Source organism: Daucus carota, chromosome 5, assembly GCF_001625215.2.
Source record: "Daucus carota subsp. sativus chromosome 5, DH1 v3.0, whole genome shotgun sequence".
Lineage (NCBI taxonomy): Eukaryota > Viridiplantae > Streptophyta > Magnoliopsida > Apiales > Apiaceae > Daucus > Daucus carota.
In genome coordinates this window covers 46,409,949-46,436,189 of record NC_030385.2, presented here as the reverse complement: position 1 = coordinate 46,436,189, position 26,241 = coordinate 46,409,949, and the positions used below count along the sequence as shown (strand labels likewise).

The window sequence follows — 26,241 nt, the reverse complement described above, 5'->3', positions numbered from 1 at the left end:
ATTTGAACCATTGTGCTTAAATCCTATACTCTACGACATTTTATCAAAAATCCGCACAAAAACGTACAATCCACTAAAATCCATGAACTAAAAACAATCCATTAAACTCTCAATCGAATACACCGTTCATACACGTAGACAATCAATTTTTATATTGTGTACGTGGATAACATACAGGTTGTGTTGTTGAAAGTTATATAAATGAGACGGCTCTATTGTTGTATGCGTATGATGAGATGCCAAGGTCGATGTGTTGTGAGTCAATACGAGATATACCTGTGGGATTGCGGAAGGAATGGCGGAAGGAGTCGAGATCGAGACTTGTGGAATTGCGGAAGAAATTGAGGTCTGAATTGGATTCGATTAATTCCACAAACTATAATTGACATGTATGTATTTTAATAGTCGGCTTCAATGTCTAATAATTTGAAACCCTTAAGGTTGGGTTCGAGTACTAAATGATTTTATTATCGATATCGTTATGTCACATGTGTTAAGTCTCTTGAAGTTAATTCCTAATTTTTTGAATAAATGGGTTTTGGTATGCTAGGGTCCTAAAACAGATTCGTGAATCAAGTGCCCACAAATGTTGTGATAAAAGAAAATAGAGCACAATCTATGAATATATCGAAATATTAGGAAATTATTGAATTGTGCATTTGCATTAGTTAAGCAGTAGTCATTTCTTGGAGAGGAAAAAAACCACATTAGCTTCTTTCTTCTCATGTTCTTCACTAAAGCTTGAATTATTGAATTATTGAATGCTTGAATCTGAAGGCACTCAGTAATCCCGTATTCAACCTCGGCTCAATCAAATGGGTGTAGAGAATGTTGTATAAGTTCAAGGACTTGGCCATGTAGAGCCCCAAAGCTTCTGTATTTGAATCCTCTCTGATTGCAAGTAATCTGCAAAGGTAGAAAGCGTCATGCCAATAATTTGTTGTGATATTCTAAAATTGGTAATTGCTTATTATATAGAATAACAGTTGCAGCATTTGTTCACATTATAGATCTGTTAAGCCAAAGACTGAGAATGGAAAAATGCTAAACAAAATGAACGATCTGGACGAGGTTGATCAGCCTCCGGTAACTGAGCTTACGCAAAGGTGAATCCTCAGGCTTTTCTTGATGACATATTCTGACTTGGTATTTCGTCAAGACTTGTCGTTCAGCTCTCAGTTGCTGTCTTCATTACAGGATTCCCTGACTTATAAGGTACGCAGACCAGTGATATAAATTTTAATTTTTAAAATTTTCGGTGGAAAATCCAATGACTGAACTTTACAAGAGAGACGTATAGAAGGTGTTGCATGAAGCAAATTATGAACAAGATCAGGTAAACCTTGTAAGTCCTGTCCCGTGATGATCTGCACATCTCGCAAGTAACAGAAATGTATCAAGTAATTCAATAGTATTATTTAGTTTTGCATGCCGGATAATTAACCCTATTATTTAGTGTTGCATGCTGTGTCTAAAAACAGAGAGTTTAACGTACACATTTAGCAGAAAGAATAATAAAGATTCAAGCGTACACAATAGTTCAGTCTCAGGCATGGAACAATTAAATGTTAAAACACGTATGCACAATTTTTTGAATTTTTCTAAGACGTGCAACATGTTTAAATTTGTGAAAAATATCATAAATAACTCAAATGACAAAATAATATAAACATTAATTTAGAACAGATAACATGAATGCTAAATTTAATTTTATACCTCGTAAAAATAGCACAGAAAGATTATTATTTTAAAATAATATGATTTTTATAAGATTTCACTTATGATATGATAAATATTTAAATAAAAGATAAAATGAGGAATGGAGGAGACAGATATGACCAGATGACTAAAAAAAGAACATTAATAATAGGGAAGATGGAAAATAAGTAAAATAGGTATGGGGAGCGGTCCACAGCAATACGAGTTAAGTAACACTCAATTTCTGGGCCGTTAGATGCATATCCAGTGGGCAGAATTATATTAAAATTTTAATATGTCCTGCGCTTGGGATGGACATATTAAAATTTTAATATGATACCGAATACTGAATATGTATCCAACGGCCCAAAAACTGTTAGTTTTTGAACCAGTCCCTGCCATACCGCTGCCAGGGACCAGGACCCAATAGGTATATGATGGTACATGTACAATTATGCTTTGTATATTATCCTACGGAATTGTTTAAGGATTACTAATATGCATGCGTACATCAATAAGGTAGCAAAGATAGAAAATTAGTTAAATGTACGAGTCTATATCCCCATCCAATGCTCTGGCATGACGTGCAAAAGCTACAAACAATTAATAGTATCCACAGTAAGGTGGTGGTATATAACGGAATCTAAGTAGCATCAGACTTATAAGAAAACCAAATCAAAGCAGCAATGGCTTCATCTTTCTTAAGCTCTTTCTTGGTCATTCTCTTGTTATATATTTCAAGCCCTATCAGTTTAACTCAAACTCTAACAGGTGTTAAACTGCCACTGATCCACAGACTTTCTTTGCCCGAGAATTCCAATGAGACGTTCCAGCAGCTTGTGGAAATAAATTTGAAGCAACTAGAAATGGAGTTCGCTACATTAGATGATCAAGAAGAATTCAGTTTAGAAACTCCAATGATACGATTCGGTGGGTTAACATATTTTGTCAACGTGACGATAGGAAACCCGCCTGTTCAACAATATTTGCAGGTTGATACCGGCAGCTCTCTCACATGGGTTCGTGAAGGTACTGATCCTCCAAGACCAGACGATTATGTCCCCTCAAAATCTTATACATTTAGGCAAATGAGCTGTGGGGATCCTATATGCACATCAAATAATACTTTTGAGTGTCTTGGACCAAAGATTAATCTGTGTGGGTATAAGATTTTTTACGCCGACGGGACTCAGTCATCTGGAAGGATAGGCTACGACCAATTTGGGTTTGTAAACTATGAAGAACCCAAAAGTCATTCTTTTGTAGACAATGTCGTATTTGGTTATCTCGGCAATATAGTAAATGGTTCTCGGTCGACTAAAGACACACATTTCTATGGAATCTTGGGACTAGGACCGAGAAGCATTTCCCTGGTCAATCAGCTACCTGCACCAAAATTGTTCAGTTACTGTGTCTCAAATCTTAGTAGCGCAGATGTATCTGAAGGCTACATTCATTTTGGAGAGCCGAATGATTATACCGGAGATCTTCCAACAACACCAATAAATCAGGGTTATAAGCAGTACATTATAGAAATTCAATCAATTTGTCTGGATAAAGTGTGTCTGGCAATTGACCCATCCGTATTCAAGCACATTCCAGGTGTGAAGTCTGGAGTGTCCATCGACACGGGAGCGATATATTCTTATTTACCGGACATAGCATATGATGCTGTTGAAGATGCGGTGATTAATCTGATGAAATCGAAGAACAAGACTTATGTGCCGGACTTGTATAAAAACAAGTCCCTGTTATGCTATGATGGAAAGTTGGATGATGATGAATCATCTTATCCTACTCTTATTATTAATTTTGTTGGTGGGGGAGCAGAAATGGAAATTACTCGAAACGTGTATCTCCATGAGACTAGTCCGGCCTTGCACTGTCTATCATTTCGAAGAAGCTCCCGGTTTGGAGAAAAATTAAAGAAATACACCATGTTAGGTTTGTTGAGCCAACAATATCATGTTTTCGAGTTCAACCTCGACAGTTGGACTGTGGGCATTCTATCTGACAACTTCTGTAATGATCCGATCCTATAATATCTATAATATCCTTGAAAATTTATAATACAAAATACTTGATGTAAGAAAAATGTGTGTATTGGATTTGATTACTTTCTAACTTTGGGTTCTGAGATTTTATGCATGTCTTTTAAACAATAATTAATTTTGAGATTATAGAGACAGTACCATAAAGACATGCAAAATGAGCTAATTGATAGAGAAATTTTAAATAAAATGAGATAATTAAACTTCTTGGCTTGAGCTTCCTTGTCAGACCAGCTGCATTGTTTACAAGAAGTTGGCTCGCGTTAATTTGTTCGTGTCGATTTGAATCTGTTAAACACTTGAGCCAGTTTGAACTAAGTTGAGTTGGCCAAGTTACTGTTAACTTTCACTCAGTTTGCAATACATGAATGCTTATGAGTCTCGTATCACTACAGTTCCAGAAAAATGACATGATAACTGAAATTATAACTACTAGTTATTGTTAGTTTATCAAGCACTCATTGTTTCACTGTTTCTTAAAAGTTTACAATCTTTAATCTGTGCTGATTGAGATATTGTGTTGCAGGAAGAAGATATGCTAATCTGCAGTTTTTTAATATTTATTATTTTATTTTTTACTTGTTGTTTGGTTGCACTTTGTTCTTGTCGTCATCAGTTTTTTTTGACGTAATCATAATTTTAAATTTATTAAAAGTGCAACCTTATTAAGTGTAAATTGAATAAAATTTAGATAATATGAGATTTTTTACTTTTAATATTTTTTGCACGTAAGAGTGATTAGAAAAAGAATTTCTTCTTACTTTTATTCCAAATGATGGATTTCAATGACAGTATTTGAGTTATCATTTCAAATTCTGAGATATGTACTAATATTTGAATGAGTATTTAAATGTCTGGATTTCAGATTAAATGCAAATCTAAATTTTCAGATAAATTATTTGATCAAATTTAAAATTTCAAATCAAATTCATGTTTCCAAACAAGTCATTGACATCGAAATTACTTTTATAATTATTAAAAACAATTTTAATCTTATTTATTAATTATTAATTATATTATTAAAGGACCGTCATATTTATAAAACTCGATAAAAACTATGACCATCAAAATATAAATCTCAAAATAAATTCAACCTAACCAAAATTTGACCATATATTTGTGAATTTATGAATTTAAAAAATATTTGGTATAAATGTTGGCCAGGCAATGACTTGATGTATAAAGTTGAGTAGAACAGGGAATGAGTAAACAATATCGGGGTGTGAAAATGGAGAAAAGCTTATTGCTCTTCATACTCATTGTTACATCAGGTAAGATGTCTCTCTCTAGAAACAATCTTAATACATATACACAATCAATCCTTATATTGTTTACGTGGATGACATACAGCTTGTGTTGTTGAAAGTTATGTAAATGAGACGGCGGCGTTGTATGCGTTTGATGAGATGCCAAGTTCGGTGTCTTGTGATTCAATGCGAGATGTTCCTGTGGAATTGCGGAAGGAATTGCGGAAGAAGATGAGATCGAGTCTTGTGGCATTGCGGAAGAAATTGAGGTCTGAATTGGATTCGATTAATTTCACAAACTATAATTGACATGTGTGTATATTAATAGTCGGCTTCAATGTCTAAAAATTTGAAACCCTTGAGGTTGTGTTCGAGTACTAAACGATTTTATTATCGATATATCGGTCATGTCACATGTGTTCAAGTCTCTTGAAATTAATCCCTAATTTTTTGAATAAATGGGTTTTGGTATGCTAGGGTCCTAAAACAGATTCGTGAATCAAGTGCCCACAAATGTTGTGATGAAAGAAAATGGAGCACAATCTATGAATATATCGAAAAATTAAGAAATTATTGAATTGTGCATTTGCATTAGTTAAGCACTAGTCATTTCTTGGAGAGAAAAAAAACCACATTAGCTTCTTTCTTCTCATGTTCTTCACTTATGCTTGAATTATTGAATGCTTGAATCTGAAGGCACTCAGTAATCTCGTATTCAACCTCGGCTCAATCACATGGGTGTAGAGAATGTTGTATAAGTTCAAGGACTTGGCCATGTAGAGCCCCAAAGCTTCTGTATTTGAATCCTCTCTGATTGCAAGTAATCTGCAAAGGTAGAAAGCGTCATGCCAATAATTTGTTGTGATATTCTAAATTTGGTAATTGCTTATTATATAAAATAACAGTTGCAGCATTTGTTCACATTATAGATCTGTTAAGCCAAAGACTGAGAATGGAAAAATGCTAAACAAAATGAACGATCTGGACAAGGTTGATCAGCCTCCGGTAACTGAGCTTACGCAAAGGTGAATCCTCAAGCTTTTCTTGATGACATATTCTGACTTGGTATTTCGTCAAGACTTGTCGTTCAGCTCTCAGTTGCTGTCTTCATTACAGGATTCCCTGACTTTCAAGGTACGCAGACCAGTGATATAAATTTTAATTTTTAAAATTTTCGGTGGAAAATCCAATGACTGAACTTTACAAGAGACACGTATAGAAGGTGTTGCATGAAGCAAATTATGACAAGATCAAGTAAACCTTGTAAGTCCTGTCCCGTGATGATCTGCAAATCTCGCAAGTTGTGCTAGTAGTAATTCATGTTTATTCTATATTATAAACGACATAGAAAGGGTTTAAATTGAGTCAAATCACTTGGCGTAACTCACAATGGAACAACCACAACCAGAAAATATTAGAAAGAACATAAGTACATAAAACCAATAATATATAAAACACCCAGTAAAGGAGACAACAAAATGCAATTTTAAGTACCTGTCAAAGCAAACCTGTTTCTTAAGCCCGAATGATCTGCCTCCCCCGCACCCTCGGTTTCTTCTGTGTCCGGCCGAATTTGCGAACAATCCCACGAATCAGCCAGGGGTGTCTATCCATTGAAATGTCTCCCAAAACAAAGCCAACAACAAGCCCACTTCCAAGTCCAACCAATATGAATAACCAATCAAATCCACTTGGAAACTTATCTTCCTCAGAACCATCCTCGTTGTCATCAGGTGGTGACTGCAGTGGTCCACAATTCTTAGATACTGGGAATCCACATAGTCCCGAGTTTCCGATGTAAGAATTGTTGTCAAATGTACTGAACTGTGTGCCTTGTGGTATGTGACCCGTTAGATGGTTGTGAGACACATTGAAGAAAGAGAGAAAGTTGAGCTGCGCTGCTAACTGTTGAGGAATGACTCCTGAGAGCTTGTTATGTGAAAGGTCCAATGATTCAAGCTGTGTTAGGTTCCCGAGTGAGGGAGGAATTGGACCTGTAAGATCATTGTTTGAAAGGTCGAGCAACTGAAGAGCCTTTAGACCTCCAAGAGATTCAGGGACCTGTCCTGTGAACTTGTTACTTGAAAGGTCAATTGCATTGAAAATATTTGAAATCTTTTTGTACTCCGTCTTTACACCTTTGTTTGTAAGAATCATTGGGCTGTAATACTGGTAGTGGGACGGGTAAATGTTAACGTTGTTGACAGGAGAAAACGACATGTAAAATTCTATCCCAATATATGATTCAATGCCTGTACGAACAACTTTCATTATATTCCAGATCTGGATATAATTCACAGGCAAAGCACCTGTCAGAGTATTATGTGAGAGATTAATAATGCACAGCAACGGAAACTCTGAAGGACTCCTTGGACTACCAATCTCACCATGAAACATGTTGAAATGCAGAAGAAGAACTTGTAATCGTGGAAGAGTCCCCAACCAAGTGGGGAAACTTTGTTTCAACTGATTTTTTGACAGGTCCAAAATCTGTAGCAGTTTACAATTTGACAACGATTTTGGAACTTCCCCCGTTAACTGGTTTTGAGTCATGTCCATCAACTTCAGGCTGCATTCTTTTGGGTATGTTTGAGGAATTGTACCAGAAAAGTTGTTCTTTTGGAGAAAAAGGGCTTCCAAAGAATGGGCGAGGCACTCTGGAATTGGTCCACTCATGTTGTTGTTCGACAAATCTAGTACTTTAAGAGACCTGACACCACATATCATGGGTGAAATCTCCCCTGTTATTCTGTTATTATCCACCGAGTAGAAATATGTATTTGGTGGAGGAATTGGGAGAATCCCTTGTAGCATATTATTGCCAACGTCTATGTAACTTAAACTCTTACTTTGAATAGAAACTGGATTCCTTTCAAATGCTGTTAGGAAGTTACCACTAAGGTCAATCAGCTCCAAATTATCACTTGCATTCCAGATCCAGTGTGGTATATTCCCGTGAATATTATTACCGCCCAATACAAGTGCCCTTAAGTTGCTCGCAAATTGCGGAAAGTTTGGAATTTCTATCAAGTTGCAGAGACTCAAATCTAAAACTCTAAGCCTTGGAAGACTGATGTTAGAGTGATGGGGGAAATTTGACTTTATCTTGCACCCGGATAGATCGAGAAAGGAAAGGTTTCTTGAACTCAAAAAAATTTCAGCCTCTACTGAACCAGTGAAGTTATTATTCGAAAGAGATAGATAATCCAGGTTCTTGAGTTGAGAAAATGAGCGAGGAATCTGACCTGTTAGCTTATTATCACCCAAATCTAATGCAGTTAATTGGGTTTTGTTCATCAGCCACAATGGGATTTCACCAACAAAGTAATTAAATTCAAGAATAAGAATAGTAAGCTGGGTTAGGTTTGCAAGAGATGGGGGGAGGTCACCATATAGATTAGTGTTAGCAAGGTTTAGCAGAGTGAGTTTAGTTAGCTTCTGAAGCCAAGAGAGATCATCTGACTTATTAAACATGTTGTTTGCAAGTGATAAATAAGTAAGTTGGGTTATGTTACCAATTGAGGCCGGAATGGATCCAGAAAAATGGCAATTTTTGATTCGTAAACTAGTCAATGACTTCAGATTTCCGATTGAGGATGGTATGGTACCAGAGAATTCTGTGAAAGCAATATTCAGTTCCCTGAAGGGGCTTGTTTTGTTGAACTCTGGTAGGTAGCCACTGAGATTTTGATTATTACTCACATTAAGAACAATCAGGCCTGGTAGGTTGAAAATGGCAATGGGGAAGTGTCCAAACAAATGGTTGAAAGACAGATCAAGGGAAGCCAATTTGGACATTCCTGACAACTCGTGTGGGATTTGGCCGGAAAGTGAAGAATTTGAGAGGTTTATAAAGGACAAATTTGAAAGGCGGGAGATCTCGGGTGGGATTGAAGAGTTCATGAAGTTATTTTCTGCAAGGTTTAGGTTCTGAAGGTGAACAAGGCTAAACAGGGTGCTGTTGGAGTGAATTGTAGCAGTTATTAGACTGCTACTGAGGTCAAGACCAATAACGTAACCAGTAGCTTCATCACACTCGACCCCGTCCCATGAGCAGCAATCCCTGCTACTATTTCCGCTAGCCTTCCAAGATGCAGTCTTGGAGTAAGCAGATGAACTAGAAAAAGCAGGAAGGGTCTGTTTAAAATGTAAAAGAGCAGATCTCTCGCGGTCGTGGCACAACATAGTAGTAGTGACAGTAATAAGATGAAGAGAGTATAGCAGAAACAAGAAAAATAAGAGTTCAAAGTTATGTGAGGCTGCCATGGCAAATGATCAAGTAGCTCTTTCTGAACTCCTATGTCTTACTGGCTGCAATATGGAGTAGTATTTATACACACACTATGAATCTTTAGTCTCCTTTGGCGCACAGGAAATATCAAATAAGGAAAAGGAAACTTTTGATATACAATATTAGAAAAAGTTTAACATCATGTTTTATTTATATTGAAATTATATATTTAATTTATAAAAATTCCAAATAATAATAACATATTATTATTAAAATATAAAAGATATTCATAGGTGCAGGGCTGTAAACGAACCGAGCCGAGTTTTACCGAGTTTGAGTTCGAGTCGAGCCAAACTCGAGAAGCTTATCGATTTTTTTTTGGGTTCGAACTCGAGTTCGTTTAAAATTGTGTCGGGTTCAAATTTTTAACGAACCGATCCGAGTCGAGCTGAACTGGTCAATAAAATTACTATTTTTTTTCAAATTTCAACAATTGACTTTGTCTATTTAGTACACAATTAAAAAATTAAAAAATTTGATTACAAATTGAAAATGAAAAAGCTAAAACTGAAGTCTAAAATCAAAGTTTAAAATTAAAATCTCTCTTTTTTCTAAAGCATGTTTTTTATCGAGTCGAGTTGAAACTGAGTATTTAACAAGTCGAGTCGAACAACTCGAAAGCTTGGTTCGACTCGTTAAACTTATCGAACATGGATAGTTGTTCGAACTCGAGCTCGTTAACGAGCCGAGTTAAGTTTTTACCGAGAGCCAAGTCCGCTTAACGACCAGCTCGGTTCGTTTAAAGCCCTGCACAGGGCAACAAGTTCCACTTAACCTACCTTAGGGAAGTTGGATTTAGACATTTAGTATAGCTATCCGACTGTGAAAGGCTTAGAGCCGGTCTTGTTGATCATTTGTGCCGGTCTCGCCTGGAAAGTTAAATTTTTCCACGGAAACAGTTGAAGAAATTGAATGTCACCGCCTCACTGGTTCTATCTACCTTGCCATGGTTCTGAGACTGGGAGAATTTGGGAATAACTTTGAAGCTACAGTCGCGGGCCGGAGTCTGGACAATAATAATTTGCATGAACCTGATCTTGACATGATACCAGGTTACCAGGTCTACTTGACTCGATCATGTAGATCATTTGCTTCCGCTAACTGAAATATTGTCGCACTGTCTACGTCGACATAAGCAGGGGCGGATCTAGACCCAAAATCTTAGAGGGGCACCAAGCAAATTTTCAGAAAAAACCTATATATTTTCAAATTTTGGGGGGGCACTTCTATAATTTTGTAAAATTTAGAATGGTGAAAAAGTGTAAAAAAAAAATTTAGGGGGGGCACGTGTCCCCCCGTGCCTCTTCCTAGATCCGCCCCTGAACATAAGAAGTTAGAGAAATGGATGTGACTGGAAGCTCTTTGAAGTTTGAAGCTACAATCCGTAAGTATAGATAACAAATTCTTTTTGAAGATTCTCCTCTTTTTCTTTTTCCTTTAAAAATCAAACTTTTTGTTTCTAAAATACTACAAAAATAAACATAATTACGTTACAAATTAATTTTTTGCATTTCCGATTGAAAAGTGACGTGAACTCTAGCCATTCAGTCAATTTTGTATTTTGTACGATAAACTAATATCATCAAAAATTTGATATTTATATTAATAGACTTAGAAGTAAATTTGATTATTTTAGCACAACAAATAAGTGAAGGGTAGAGCAGGTTCGGTATGAGTTTTGAATAAAACCGGAACCGTATATTCTCGATTGTTAAAAATCAAAATCTCAATTGCAATCTCATCGTAGTTTCGGGTTCAAAAACCTTGATTTCGATTTTCTCAGTTCGATTTCAGTTAAAAAAAATCTCATGAAGGAAAAAATAATAATTATTATTATATGTGAACAATCAAAATTTTCCTTCAAAAAAGAAAAGAAAAAGAACAATCAAAATTTATTTGGAGATTATACATCCGTCTAAAACTTAAACAAACTGAAAACATAAAAGCCTGAATGATTTGCTGCTTCTTCATCCTCGGTTTCTTCTGTGTCCTTCCCAAATTCTGAACCATCCAAAATGCAGTTTCGCAACGATTGCTAAACTTAAACATGTTTTTTGTAAGCAGTCCTGGAACCTTGATTAGTATAGCTGATAGCAGCAGCTCCTTGTTTACTACTGAATAATTTTTTTCCGCTTTGTGCAAATGATTAGTCAAATTTGTAATATATTTCAGTAATAAAGAATATATTTGGCACAACTCAAAATTTTATTATATATATTGATGAAAGAAACTAACAAATCAGACTCAATTTTGAACTTCTGATCAATATTGGAGTGGTATCTCTAATGCATTCATGTTCAATGAACAACCGCATCCTCAGAAAATATTAGAAAGAACACAAGTACATATAACCAAACATATATAGACCGCAAAATGCAATTTTAAGTACCTGTCAGAGCAATCCTGTTTCTTAAGCCCGAATGATCTGTCTCCTGCGCGTCCTCGGTTTCTTCTCTGTTCGTCCAAATTTCCGAACAATCCGACGAATCAGCCAGGGGTGTCTATCCATTGAAATGTCTCCCATAACAAAGCCAACAACAAGCCCGCTCCCAAGTCCAACTAATATGAATAACCAATCAAATCCACTTGGAAACTTATCTTCCTCGGAACCATCCTCGTTGTCATCAGGTGGTGACTGCGGTGCTCCACAATTCTTAGATACTGGGAATCCAAATAGTCCCGAGTTTCCGATGTAAGAATTGTTGTCAAATGTACTGAACTGCGTGCCTTGTGGTATGCGACCCGTTAGATTGTTGTGAGACACATTGAAGAAAGAGAGAAAGTTGAGTTGCGCTGCTAACTGTTGAGGGATGACTCCCGAGAGCTTGTTACGTGAAAGGTCCAACGATTCAAGCTGTGTTAGGTTCCCGAGTGACGGAGGAATTGGACCTGTAAGATCGTTGTTTGAAAGGTCGAGCAACTGAAGAGCCTTTAGACTTCCAAGAGATTCAGGAACCTTTCCTGTGAACTTGTTACTTGAGAGGTCAATTGCAGTGAAAATATTTGGAATCTTGTTGTACTCCCTCTCTGCACCTTTGTTGGTAAGAATCATTGGGCTGTAACAAAGGAAAATGTCCCTATAAGGGTACTTTCCATGAGAAAACGGAATGTAGACATATGTCTCAATATATGGTTCAATGCCTCTACGTACAACTTTCATTACATTCCAAATCTGGATATAATTCACAGGCAAAGCACCGGTCAAAGCATTATGTGAGAGATTGATAATGCACAGCAACGGAAACTCTGAAAGACTTCTTGGACTACCAATCTCACCATGAAACATGTTAAAATGCAGAAGAAGAACCTGTAATTGTGGAAGACTCCCCAACCAAGTAGGGAAAGTTTGTTTCATCTGATTTTTTGACAGATCCAAAATTTGTAGCATTTTACAATTTGACAACGATTTTGGAACTTCCCCTGTAAACCGGTTTTGACTCATGTCCATCACTCTCAGGTCGCATTCTTTCGGGTATGTTTGAGGAATTGTACCAGAAAAGTTGTTCTTTTGGAGAAAAAGTGCTTTCAAAGAATTGGCGAGGCACTGTGGAATTGGCCCACTCATGTTGTTACTTGACAAATCTAGTACTTTTAGAGACTTGACACCACATATCATGGGTGAAATCTCCCCTGTAATTCTGTTGTTGTTCACCACGTACATATATGCATTTGGTGGTGGAATTGGGAGATTCCCATGTAGCATATTATTGTTTATGTCTATGTATATCAAACTTTTACTTTGAATAGCAATCGGATTCCGTTCAAAGCCTGTTAGGAAGTTAGCACCAAGGTCAATCAACTCCAAATTACTTGCATTCCAGATCCAGTGTGGTATATTACCGTGAATATTATTACCGCGCAATACAAGTGCCATTAATTTACTCGCAAACTGCAGAAAGTATGGGAACTCTGTTAAGTTGCAGCGAGCCAATGATAAAATTTCAAGCTTTGGAAGACTGAAGTTAGAGTGATGGGGGGAATTTAACGTTATCTTGCACCCAGATAGACTGAGAATGGCAAGGTTTCTAGAGCTGAAAAAAATGTCAACCTCCACTGTACCAGTGAAGTTATTTTTAGAAAGAGATAGATATTCCAGGTTCTTGAGTTGAGAAAATGAGCGAGGAATCTGACCTGTTAGTTCATTAAAACCCAAATCTAATATTTTTAATTGGGTCATGTTCACCAGCCACAATGGGATTTCACCAACAAATCCATTTTGTGCAAGTGAAAGAGAAGTAAGTTGGGTGAGGTTTGCAAAAGATGGTGGGAGGTAACCATATAGATTAGTATCATCAAGGTTTAACTTAGAGAGTTTAGTTAGCTTCTGAAGCCAAGAGAGATCATCTGACTTATTAAACATGTTGTGTGCAAGTGATAAAAAAGTAAGTTGGTTGAGATTTGCAAGAGATGGTGGGAGGTCACCATATAGATTAGTGTCAGCAAGGTTTAACGCTGTCAGTTTAGTTAGCTTCTGAAGCCAAGAGAGATCATCTGACTTATTAAACATGTTGTATGCAAGTGATAAATAAGTAAGTTGGGTCATGTTACCAATTGAGGTCGGAATAGATCCAGAAAAGTAGCAATTTCTGAGTCGTAGCTTATTCAATGACTTCAGATTTCCGATTGAGGATGGTATGGTACCAGAGAATTTTGTGTGAGCAATATCCAGTTCCCTGAAGGGGCTTGTTGTGTTGAACTCTGGTAGGTAACCACTGAGATTTTGATTGCGACTCACATTAAGAACAAGCAGGCCTGATAGATTGAAAATGGCAATCGGGAAGTCTCCATACAAATAGTTGAAAGACAGATCAAGTGAAGCCAATTTGGACATTCCTGACAACTCGTGTGGGATTTGGCCAGAAAATGAAGAGTTTGAGAGGTTTATAAAGGACAAACTTGAAAGGCGGGAGATCTCCAGTGGGATTGAAGAGTTCATGAAGTTATTTTCTGCGAGGTTTAGGTTCTGAAGGTGAACAAGGCTAAACAGGGTGCTGTTGGAGTGAAGAGTAGCATGTATAAGACTGCTACTGAGGTCAAGACCAATAACGTAACCAGTAGCTTCATCACACTCGACCCCGTCCCACGAGCAGCAATCCCTGCTACTATTTCCGCTAGCCTTCCAAGATGCAGTCTTTGAGTAAGCAGATGAACTTGAAGAAGCAGGAAGGCTCTGTTTAAAATGTAAAAGAGCGGATCTCTCGTGATCGTGGCACAACATAGTAGTAGTGACAGTAATAATATGAAGAGAGTGTAGCAGAAACAAGAAAAATAAGAGTTTAAAGCTATGTGAGGCTGCCATGGCAAATGATCAAGTAGCTCTGTCTGAACTCCAATGTCTTACTGGCAACAATATGTACCAGTATTTATACACACACTGGGAGTCTTTAGTTCCACAAGATATATCAAATCAAGGAAATTTATGATGTACTGAGATAGTTGGGGTTTATGTTTGTTTTGAATTATAATCTATTAGTACAAATTTAGACAAATAATCCGTATATAACATTTTTATTAAATTGTCATTGCTACATCTAGTCTTAACACATATTGATAAAATTATCATTACTAAATCTATTTTCTAAAATCATCTCTAATGACCCTTGACTAAAATAGAAAAATAATTGCATAAATAAAAGTTATAGAAAAAATATAAAAAATCAAAAACTTTAACGGGACAATGTCAATTCTTTAGTCTACTTTGGCGCACAAGAAATCTCAAGGAAACTTCATGCAGAAATTTGGGCTTCATTATTGTTTTGAATAATGATCGACTACAAAGTTTGACTGAAAAGACTTTTCCTTGTTTTAGGTCAAGGGAGTGACAAATTACAAATTTTAGCTTCATGTAATGAAATCGTCTTTTAAAATTGTCATTATATACTCCACCTAGTCTCACATATATTGATAATTGTAATTATTAAATATAGTTTCCAAAATGAGATAAAATCCTTAACTAAAATTAGAAAAATAATTTCATAAACAAAAAATTGTAAAAAAATATATAATAAAATTATCAACTCCAACGAGACATTAATCATCTCTAAATAATTTCATAAATAAAATTTAGAAAGAATATACAAAAAATTATCAACTCCACAATTTATTGGATAAAAATATAACATATCTTGTGATGTTTAAACTCTAAACACTTGCAAAAAGATGTCTAACAGATTTTTTGTTATATTAAAATATATATATCTTATTTAAAATAATAATGGTGTAAATATTTCTAAAATATAACAGATATTCACAGGTGCAACAAATTTTATGTGACTTGTGGAAGTTGGGTTTAGTGTCCGAATATATGGACTGTGAAAGGCTTGGAGCCGGTCTTTCTGATCACACTGTCCAGGAAAGTTTAATTTTTCCACAGAAACAGTTCAGGAAATTGCATGTCACGGGGTCTACGTACCCAGTCAAGATAACAAATCTTTTTTTGAAGATTCTCCTCTCTTTTTTCTATTTCAAAATCAAACTTTGTGTCTGAAATACCAAACAATAAACATAATTATGTCAGAAAATAGTTTTTTTTTATAAACATATATAGAACTAACAGCAATGGGTACCTAAATTATCATAGAACAACCTGCACAGAACTATCATCTGCGATGAGCACCGGTCTTGTTGGTAATGGGTTGTCGATTATGGATTTGCTCCATTGCTTGTGATTGGCTTGCGTGATCAATGAAATAATTAGGCAACAAGCATGCAATGAAGAGGTATAAAATACAATGAAAAGTTTGAAGAAATTCAGTTGTCCAGCTACTTGCTGAGAGAAGACACTGAAAACAAGTTTTGCGAGAGGTTCTACGATTCAAGCTGTCTTTAGGTTGCTCATGGATTAATGGGAAAATGCTAAGCTCGTTATTTACTGATTAAATCGTGACATGAACTCTACTTAGTAGGGTATGTTTTTTTTTTTAAACAAGGAAAATAATTCAATAATAAAAAACCATACGGCATCTACATACATGATCAAAATTGAACAAACGCATAATAATATCGTTGTTGAATCCTTCCATCTTGATAGGCAACCAAACGAATTTTTGAAGAGATATATATATATTGTAATCTTCCAACTGTTGTTTTAAGCAATCGACCATAGATGTATCACTATAATAACCTTCATCACTGAATCAACATCATGAAAATCAACACCATCAAAATCCTGCAAATCCGGAATCCCAGACATGACGAACAGTAAAGAAAATCAAAATCAAACTCTCACACAAGGAGAGACCAAACAAAACCCAAATAAATTGGAAACTTATTGAATAAAAGCAAAAGATGAACAACAAAAGCAAAAGATGAACAAAGACTGTTAAAAAGAAGAAAAGATTGGAGCTTTCCACCGGTATAAGCCGATGGAAGCCCCTCGGATTATAGAGGCGGCTACTTCAAGAACTGAGAGAAAAGAGAGAATAGGGTTTTTTTATAAAACTACTTAGAGCATCTCCAACCGTACAAAACCCTTGGCTAAAAAATGAGTTGGCATTCCAAAATTAAAAAATATAACCAACGTCTTGAAAAAATAGCACTCCAACCACGTGAACCCGTTGTCTATAATTTTAGCCAACCCGCTATGGATGGCTAAATTTGTCGAACCTCTACAGGTATGTAAGAAATCTGTAAGAAAATTGCACATCATTTATTACCATATTAAATTGATATATTCTATTTTAACAATCTAAAATATTAATAACATACTATTTTTAAATTATAGTCAACCAGTATAGCCAATATCATTGAAGCAAAATGTCTTACAGGTTCAGCAAATTTTACATAATATCTTACAAGTCTAATTTAGCCAACGATTATAGCCAACACCGTTGGAGATGCTCTTAGTAAGTATGTTATTAACAGTTTTTTAACATATTTGCAAATGAAGGAGTTTGGTCCCTGAGCAGTGGGCAGCATCTTTATATTTGCAAATAAGGAGAAGGTAGTGTATTAATAACACTAGCTTTTAACCCGTGCGAAACACGGACGAGTATATAATTCTTTATTTTTTATTTATAAGAAAAAGAATATTAGTTAAGAATATTCACGCTTTTTTATATAAATTTTTTATTTGACTTTCAATTTGTCTTTTATAAGTTATACATCTATTTATAAGTATTTATTAGTATTAATATATGTTACTAATAATAGTTTCACTTTTTTTTCAACTAATTATAAATTAAATTTAAAAAGATAATGATAATTCCTCAAAAAAAAAAAAAGATAATGATAAAGTTTTTGTCTTTTAATAAAGGATGAGTATTTTTAGTATTTAAGATTGTTTAACAATCTTGATATATTGTAGACTTGTAGTTCTATAGAAAGAGTACCAAACAAAACAAACATAACCAAACGAAAAATTTGTACGACTACAAATTATACACATGTTGGCTTATTATAGTATAGTATAGATCCACTGATAAATTTTGAATATAAATATTTAAAATTTAGATGGACCAATAAATAAAACATCATAATATGTATAAGTATGACTTTTATATGTGTTGTATTGTGAAATATAATGAAGAGAATAAATTAGATAAATTATAAAATGTATTACCTTTTAGTTTTGTATTTGATATTCACTTTTCTCGAAAGTATTTACGAAAAAACGTTTTGTAACTAAAAGCAATCAATCGAATATTTTACATGATTTACAACCCAAATCTAACTTCTTCTCGAAAAACGGTTTATGCATTTTTAGTTGCATAGAGTTCATCTTGATCGGAAAGTAGTACTTTTGCAAAATCGAAAAAGCATAATTTTGTATTATTTTTCTTTAGTTGGTCAATTTTTAGGATACTGAATATTTGATGATTAATTAATTAATAATATAGAAATTTTGAATTAATCACGATGGAAGAGCTAGCCAAGAGGTAACAAGAATCTGATATATTATTAATTGGGTTTGTCTAGTGTGTGCCCATGGGCACACATTATACACTAAAATTGATGGTTTTGGTGGAGGGCCATCCATACTTATGATTAGGTGACCAATAAAAATGCACCAAACTCATAGGAGTTAGTGTTTATTGTGTGCCCATGGGCACATCATAGAAAAACCGTTATTAATTAACTTATAATAAATTTGATTGTTCAGGGCGACAAATATAACTGAGAATTATTTTATAAGTAAATTCGAATATTTTACAGTGACACATACAACAAAGGATTATTAAAAAGAACACAAAGTAAATATAACCAAACATATAGAGAACTTTCGTGGAAAAAAAACATATATAGAACATTTCTTAGAAAGCCTGTCCCCTAAGCCAGAATGATCTGCTGCATCCTCGGTTTCTTCTCCTTCCGAATTTCTGAACAATCCAAAATGCAGTTTAGCAACGATTGCTAAAAATTAAAACATGCTTTTTAGTAAGCAAATCTGGAACCTGGTTAGTATAGTGCAGCTCCTTGTGTAGAAGAGAATATATAAGGACCGTTTGGGTGAGTTTAAAATAAAAAAGTGGAGTAGAAGTTAGAAACAAATTAAGACTTATAAGTGATTAAAGTGTTTGGGAAATAAGCAGAAGTCCTCAAACAGAAGCTAGCATTCCTAGCTTTTTTTAAGTGCTTCTTGACTTTTTATACAAACGGTACGAAAAAGTGCTTCTGACTTATAAAACCAGAAGTTGGGCTTTTAAGCCGTACACAAACACCCACATAATTTCTCCTGTTTGTGCATTACAAATTTGAATAATAAATAATATACTTGGCCCAACTCAAAATGTTTAATTATATCAATTAAAGAAACCAACAAATCAGACTCAGTTATGAAGTTGTGATCAATAGGAGTGGTACGTAAAACTGAATCTCAGCTGCAAAAGAATCTCGTGTGCATTCATGTCCAAGGACTTTCTTATTGCAACAAGAGAATATTAGAAAGACATTAAGTACTACATAAAACCAAACATGTATGAAAGAGACTGTGAAACGCAATTTTAAGTACCTGTCATAGCAAACCTGTTTCTTAAGCCCGAATGATCTGCCTCCTCCGCATCCTAGGTTTCTTCTGTGTCCGGCCGAATTTCCGAACAATCCGACGAATCAGCCAGGGGTGTCTATCCATTGAAATGTCTCCCACAACAAAGCCAACAACAAGCCCACTTCCAAGTCCTAGTAATATGAATAACCAATCAAATCCACTTGGAAACTTATCTTCCTCAGAACCATCCTCGTTGTCATCAGGTGGTGACTGCAGTGCTCCACAATTCTTAGATACTGGGAATCCACATAGTCCCGAGTTTCCAATGTAAGAATTGTTGTCAAATGTACTGAACTGCGTGCCTTGTGGTATGCGACCTGTTAGATGGTTGTGAGACACATTGAAGAAAGAGAGAAAGTTGAGCTGCGCTGCTAACTGTTGAGGGATGACTCCTGAGAGCTTGTTACGTGAAAGGTCCAACGATTCAAGCTGTGTCAGGTTCCCGAGTGATGGAGGAATCGAACCTGTAAGATCATTGTTTGAAAGGTCGAGCAACTGAAGAGCCTTTAGACTTCCAAGAGATTCGGGAACCTGTCCTGTGAACTTGTTACTTGAAAGGTCAATTGCAGTGAAAATATTTGAAATCTTGTTGTACTCCCTCTCTGCACCTTTGTTGGTAACAGTCATTGAGCTGTAACGATGGTAATCGTACGTGAAATGGAAATGGTCAAGAATAACCGTAAAATACAAGTCTGTGTCCATATATGGTCTGGTGCCTGTACGAACAACTTTCATCACATTCCAAAATTGGATATTCACAGGCAAAGCACCAGTCAAAGCATTATGTGAGAGATTAATAATGCGCAACAATGGGAACTCCAAAGGACTCCTGGGACTACCAATCTCACCATGAAGCATGTTGAAATGCAGAAGAAGAACTTGTAATCGTGGAAGAGTTCCCAACCAAGTGGGGAAACTTTGTTTCAACTGATTTTTTGACAGATCCAAAATCTGTAGCATTTTACAATTTGACAATGATTTTGGAACTTCCCCTGTTAACTGGTTTTGACTCATGTCCATCAACTTCAGGTCGCATTCTTTTGGGTATGTTTGAGGAATTGTACCAGAAAAGTTGTTGTTTTGGAGAAAAAAGGCTTCCAAAGAATCAGCGAGGCAGTGAGGAATTGGCCCACCCATGTTGTTACTTGACAAATCTAGTACTTTTAGAGACTTGACACCACATATCATGGGTGAAATCTCCCCTGTTATTCTGTTGTTACCCACAACGTAGGAATATGTTTTTGGTGGTGGATTTGGGAGATTCCCTTGTAGCATATTATTGCCGATGTCTATGTATCTTAAACTCTTACTTTGAATAGAAACTGAATTCCGTTCAAAGCCTGTTAGGAAGTTATCACCGAGGTGAATAAACTCCAAATTATTACTTGCATATCCAGTGTGGTATATTCCCATGAATATTATTCTTTTCCAAAAAAAGTGCCCTTAAGTTACTCGCAAACTGCAGGAAGTATGGAAACTCTGTTAAGTTGCAAAAACACAAAACCAAAAGTTCAAGCTTTGGAAGACTAAAGTTAGAGTGATGGGGGGAATTTGACGTTATCTGGCACCCGGATAGATCGAGAAAGGCAAGGTTTCTTGAACTCAAAAAAATATCAGCCTCCACTGTACCAGTGAAGTTATTTTGAGAAAGAGATAGAAATTCCAGGTTCTTGAGTTGAGAAAATGAGCGAGGAATCTGACCAGTTAGTTCATTATAACCCAAATCTAAATACATTAATTGGGTCATGTTCCTCAGCCACAATGGGATTTCACCAACAAACGAATTATTTCCAAGTGAAAGAATAGTAAGTTGGGTGAGGTTTGCAAAAGATGGTTGGAGGTCACCATATAGATTAGTTTTAGCAAGGTCTAACACAGTCAGTTTAGTTAGCTTCTGAACCCAAGAGAGATCATCTGACTTATTAAACATGTTGTAAGCAAGTGATAAAAAATTAAGTTCGGTCATGTTACCAATTGAGGCCGGAATTGATCCAGAAAAGTGGCATTTTATGAGTTGTAACTTAGTCAATGAGTTCAGATTCCCAATTGAGAACGGTATGGTACCAGAGAATTCTGTGAAAGCAATATTCAGTTCCCTGAAGAGGCTTGTTTTGTTGAACTCTGGAAGATAACCACGGAGATTTTGATTACCACTCACATTAAGAACAAGCAGGCCTGGTAAATTGAAAATGGCAATCGGAAAGTCTCCATACAAATAGTTGTTAGACAAATCAAGGGAAGCCAATTTGGACATTCCTGACAACTCTTGTGGAATTTGGCCGGAAAATAAAGAGTTTGAGAGGTTTATAAAGGACAAACTTGAAAGAAGGGAGATCTCGGGTGGGATTAAAGAGTTCATGAAGTTATTTTCTGCGAGGTTTAGGTTCTGAAGGTGAACAAGGCTAAACAGGGTGCTGTTGGAGTGAAGAGTAGCATTTGTAAGACTGCTACTGAGGTCAAGACCAATAACGTAACCAGTAGCTTCATCACACTCGATCCCGTCCCACGAGCAGCAATCCCTGCTACTATTTCCGCTAGCCTTCCAAGATGCAGTCTTTGAGTAAGCAGATGAACTAGAAGAAGCAGGAAGGCTCTGTTTAAAATGTAAAAGAGCGGATCTCTCGTGATCGTGGCACAACATAGTAGTAGTGACAGTAATGATATGAAGAGAGTGTAGCAGAAACAAGAAAAATAAGAGTTTAAAGCTATGTGAGGCTGCCATGGCAAATGATCAAGTAGCTCTGTGTCAACTCCTATGTCTTACTGGCAACAATATGTACCAGTATTTATACACACAATGTGAGTCTTTAGTTCCACAAGAAATATCAATCAAGGAAATTTCTGATGTGCTGAGATATTTGGGGTTTAGACGTAAGTGATTTTTTTTTTTTCTCAGATAGACCGCAGGGATTAATAGAAAAGACAAATAATATGTATCCAACATTTCTATTAAATTGTCATTGCTACATCTAGTCCCTCACATAATTGATAAAATTGTCATTACTAATCTAGTTTTTAAGATCATCTCTAATGAAATAAAATCCTTAATAAAATTTAGAAAAATAATTTCATAAATAAAAATTATAGTGAAAATATAAAAAAAATATCAACTTCAACGGGACATTTTTATTGGGTAAAAATTTAGCATATATTGTAAGGGTCGCGCTCAAGAGAGAAACAATCTTTGAAATATAACCTAGAAACCACTAAGTTTTTGCTACAAGACCTTAAATTTTATATAAATTTTTAGGATCTAAATTTAAAGGGTCTTTCTAGTGTGTGCGCCCACGGGCACACATTATACACTAAATTTGATAAGTACGGTGGATTTGATGGATGACCAATAAAAATGCATTAAACTCATAGGAGTTAGTGCTTATTGTGTGCTCATGGCCACACCATAGATATAACGAAATTCAAATACATGTTTTTTTGTATCGTTATGTGTTCAAAAATAATTTTAAAATATAATACATAAATACAACACTTTGCATATGCAGTTTTGCTTACCCTAATTAATACTAGAAATTTCCAAGGGTTATAAGGTTATGGGTTTTAAGAGGAACATGAAACATTTGTAAGAAAATTCAACATCATTTATCATATTGAAGTAATATATATTACATTTATAACAATTTAAAATAATAATATCATACTATTTTTAAAATATAACTGATATAAGTGAAGCAAGGTTGGACCAAGGGAAGCTGTCTTAGAGCATCTCCAACCATACAAACCCCTTAGCTAAAAAATGAGTTGGCATTCCACATATAAAAAATTTAGCCAACCTACTGAAAAAATCATACTCCAACCACGTGGACCTGTTGTCTATAATTTTAGCCAACCTCCTATGGATGGCTATATTTGTCGAACCTCTACAGATCTGTAAGAAATCTGTAGGATGATTGCACATCATTTATTACCATATTAAACTGATATATTTTATTTTAACAAACTAAAATATTAATAACATTCTATTTTTACATTATAGCCAACCAATATAGACAATACCATTGAGGTACAATGTCTTACAGATTCAGCAAATTTTACATAATATCTTACAGGTTCAATTTAGCCAACGATTATAGCCAACGCCGTTGGAGATGCTCTTAGTATCCTGAAAACACATTTTAATCAGCAGATTAGTTATATGAGATCTTAAGCTATTATTTTAAGAAATATATATAAAAATTCACTCCAGCAGAGTTCCTACTCATTCTTTAAATGTTAGGATCCAATTTTCATTTCTCATAAGTAGGGAATCCCTAACTCATTCCTTATTTCATTTTTAATAATTAAATATTCCACTTTCACCTTTTGCACACTCTTTTCCATATTTTCTTGTTATCTTTTTGTTAAAAAAATTTGAATTTAATATTATAATAATAACAGGGAAGACAAATAGGGATCATTGTTGTAGTTGTCAATCAATATAGGATCTCTATTATTTAGAATTTGAATTATTTATCATATATTTAGGAAACCTTCTTAGGGTACTGCTGGAGATGCTCAAACAGTAGGGGTGATGACAATCATTTTTTTTTTTTTTTGAAACAATGACAATCATTTTTTTAAAAGGGCAATGCTTGGTGCCCCAAATTTTTTTATCAAATTGTTTTACCGAATGATGTGGCTGACAAGTGGAAGATTGTGATTGAGTGATTGGTATGTATACAAAGGGGCCTCATTACTATTGGAGAAAATGCGGTCAATCAGAATTTGACATGTCATTCGGTGAAAAAAATTAGGACAACTCTTTGGGGGTCTCAAACATTTTCCTTTTAAAAAAAGCAGAATTTAAACTCGAGCCAGCGAGTTGCTATTTTGAAAATTAAGTCAACTACATTTTTTTACGAAACTCCGAGAAATTCTCCGCAATCTTGAAATTTACTCTATATTTATTTTATATAAATCTATTATATATATAATAGACCAACATGCCACATTTTATTCATCATCTAAATTACTCTTTTAACCCTCTGTTTCATTAAAGCACTTGCAACTAATCTCTCTTCCATTAATACATATAATTAATAACTTGCAATTAATACGTATAATTATATCTAAGCCTTTAATAAATTCATTATTAGACATGTAATTGATGTGTTTGCTTTCTTTATTAATGCATTAAATTAATATTTATAATTAATATGTGTGATTATATCTAACATATTAATTTATTCATAATTAAATTTGTAAATAATATGTTAATTATTAATGGATAGGTATTTAAATACATCGTCAAAGCATGTATCACACTAACTAATTTATAGTCAAAAATCTAATTTTGCATAATTTTTAACAAAAATACGTTAATTAAGTTCTTGGATGAGTGCCTATCTAAATTATTTGTGGGCCCTAAATACCTCTAAAATATTTTTACCGTGAAAAGATTATTATGAGGATACGTCACAATCAATTGAATATTATGTGATATTTCATTCGGAGTTTTGCAACATATACACGACACCCACTTAAATATCAATATGATACTCCACTTGAAAAAGAATATCAGTGTGATACCTTGCTCGCATTATTATAAAGACAACTATATCTAATTCATATTAATGGTTAATGCATCACCCTGCAATAACAAGAACCCAAATCTAACACTTGGACAACATCAAGATAACAACATCCACGCGCATGAGAACATTCCCATATGACCGTGTCTCAACAATTTTCAACCGAATTATGAATATTTAGTAGAGAAGTCCTTAATATTCGCAAAATATTTGACTGCAAGAGTATTATCATGTTGATACGGACAGCCAGTCAAATATCAATATGATACTGCACTTGTAAAAGAATATCAGTGTGATGCCTTACTCGCATTATTATAAGGACAACTATATCTAATTCATATTAATGGTTAATGCATTACCTTGCAATAACAAGAACCCAAATCTAACACTTGGACAACGTCAAGATAACAACATATCCACGCGTATGAGAACATTTCCGTGTGACCGTGTCTCAACAATATTTAACTAAATTATGAATATTTAGTAAAGAAGTTCTAAATAAGCGCAAAATGTTTGACTGTAAGAGTATTATCATGGTGATACGTCCAATTAATTGAGTATCAGATGATACTCCAATGGTGGAGGAGTATCAATGTGATATTCCACTCGGAGTGAAACTTATATATTTATAAAAACTTAATTGAATTCTTCAGTAAATGCCCGTCCAAACTACCCAATTTTCAACAATATTTGACCAAAATATGAATATTCAGTAAGTTGGGGCTCTAAATATCCAGCATGCCCGTGACTCAACAATATTTAACCAAAATAAGTGTATTAAGTAAGGAAGGCTCTAAATACTAACAAAAGCTTTGATTGCAAGAGGATTAATATGATGATATATCATAACCAGTTGAGTATCAGGTGATACTCCACGGGTAGAGGAGTATCAGTGTATTCCCCACTATGAGTGGAGCAACATATTTATAGACTTGGTTAAATTTTTGGGCAAATTTCCGGCTGAAATAATCAATTTTGAACTATAGTTAATCAAAATATAAATATTCAATTAGAAAGGGCCTTACTACCCACAACATACTCTAATATCAGAGTATTATCGGGATGATAGTGACCAGTTGAATATAAAGGTGTTATTTTGCTAAGGAGGACCCTAAATATCTACAAAATTTTTACTATAAGAGGATTATCATGATGATACTTCACAACCATTTACCTATCAGGGTGATACTTCATGTGTCGAGGAGTATTAGTGTGATGTTCCACTGACAGTGGAACAATATATTATAAGTTTAATTAAATTTTTAGGTGAATTATTGGTCGAAATAGTCAATTTTTTTAAAAAAAATAATTAGAATATATTGAAGGTGAATGAGGAAGATACACTACAACCAGTTGAATATCAACGTTATGCTTCACTGATACAGGAATATCATTGAGACACTTTGCTTACATTATTTTAAGGACAACTAACAGTTATCACACT

General features: G+C 34.9%; 4 protein-coding genes across 5 annotated transcripts; 2 read left to right on the top strand and 2 right to left on the bottom strand.

The window, feature by feature from the left end:
- Positions 1-2,384: 2,384 nt before the first annotated feature.
- Positions 2,385-3,740, top strand: LOC108221870 (aspartic proteinase 39). Its single transcript, XM_017395724.2, has one exon. The coding sequence runs from the start codon at positions 2,385-2,387 to the stop codon at positions 3,738-3,740; it is 1,356 nt and encodes a 451-aa protein (XP_017251213.2).
- Positions 3,741-4,917: 1,177 nt separating this feature from the next.
- Positions 4,918-10,395, top strand: LOC135153034 (uncharacterized). 2 transcript variants are annotated; one of them, XR_010292527.1, is made up of 5 exons: positions 4,918-5,020; positions 5,100-5,265; positions 5,701-5,829; positions 5,926-6,021; positions 6,113-10,395. XR_010292527.1 is itself a non-coding variant. In XM_064094665.1 (5 exons), exons 1-3 carry the CDS (start codon positions 4,951-4,953, stop codon positions 5,808-5,810), a joined length of 354 nt encoding a protein of 117 aa, XP_063950735.1. In that variant the 5' UTR covers positions 4,918-4,950; the 3' UTR covers positions 5,811-5,829; positions 5,926-6,021; positions 6,113-10,395. The 2 variants fall into 2 exon arrangements, 1 of the variants encoding a protein (XP_063950735.1); XM_064094665.1 differs by having other exon boundaries at positions 5,693-5,829.
- A 1,302-nt stretch (positions 10,396-11,697) lies between these two features.
- LOC108221868 (receptor like protein 22) lies at positions 11,698-14,505 on the bottom strand. Its single transcript, XM_017395722.2, has one exon. It carries the CDS (start codon positions 14,503-14,505, stop codon positions 11,698-11,700), a length of 2,808 nt encoding a protein of 935 aa, XP_017251211.2.
- A 3,885-nt stretch (positions 14,506-18,390) lies between these two features.
- LOC108221867 (receptor-like protein 47) lies at positions 18,391-21,913 on the bottom strand. The gene is made up of 3 exons (XM_017395721.2): positions 20,725-21,913; positions 19,237-20,612; positions 18,391-18,604 (listed from the first exon to the last, which is right to left on the bottom strand). The coding sequence occupies exons 1-2, from the start codon at positions 21,911-21,913 to the stop codon at positions 19,258-19,260; spliced, it is 2,544 nt and encodes an 847-aa protein (XP_017251210.2). The 3' UTR covers positions 18,391-18,604; positions 19,237-19,257.
- Positions 21,914-26,241: the final 4,328 nt, after the last annotated feature.

Excerpts from the sequence above, each read along its gene's own strand:
- LOC108221870 (XM_017395724.2), top strand. The coding sequence starts at position 2,385 with ATGGCTTCATCTTTCTTAAGCTCTTTCTTGGTCATTCTCTTGTTATAT.
- LOC135153034 (XM_064094665.1), top strand. The coding sequence starts at position 4,951 with ATGAGTAAACAATATCGGGGTGTGAAAATGGAGAAAAGCTTATTGCTC. Across the intron at positions 5,021-5,099 it reads CATACTCATTGTTACATCAG|CTTGTGTTGTTGAAAGTTAT; the intron begins GTAAGATGTCTC and ends GATGACATACAG. Across the intron at positions 5,266-5,692 it reads GCATTGCGGAAGAAATTGAG|GCACTCAGTAATCTCGTATT; the intron begins GTCTGAATTGGA and ends TTGAATCTGAAG.
- LOC108221868 (XM_017395722.2), bottom strand. The coding sequence starts at position 14,505 with ATGTTGTGCCACGATCACGAGAGATCCGCTCTTTTACATTTTAAACAG.
- LOC108221867 (XM_017395721.2), bottom strand. The coding sequence starts at position 21,913 with ATGTTGTGCCACGATCACGAGAGATCCGCTCTTTTACATTTTAAACAG. Across the intron at positions 20,613-20,724 it reads ATACTTCCTGCAGTTTGCGA|GCTTTGAACGGAATTCAGTT; the intron begins GTAACTTAAGGG and ends ACTTCCTAACAG.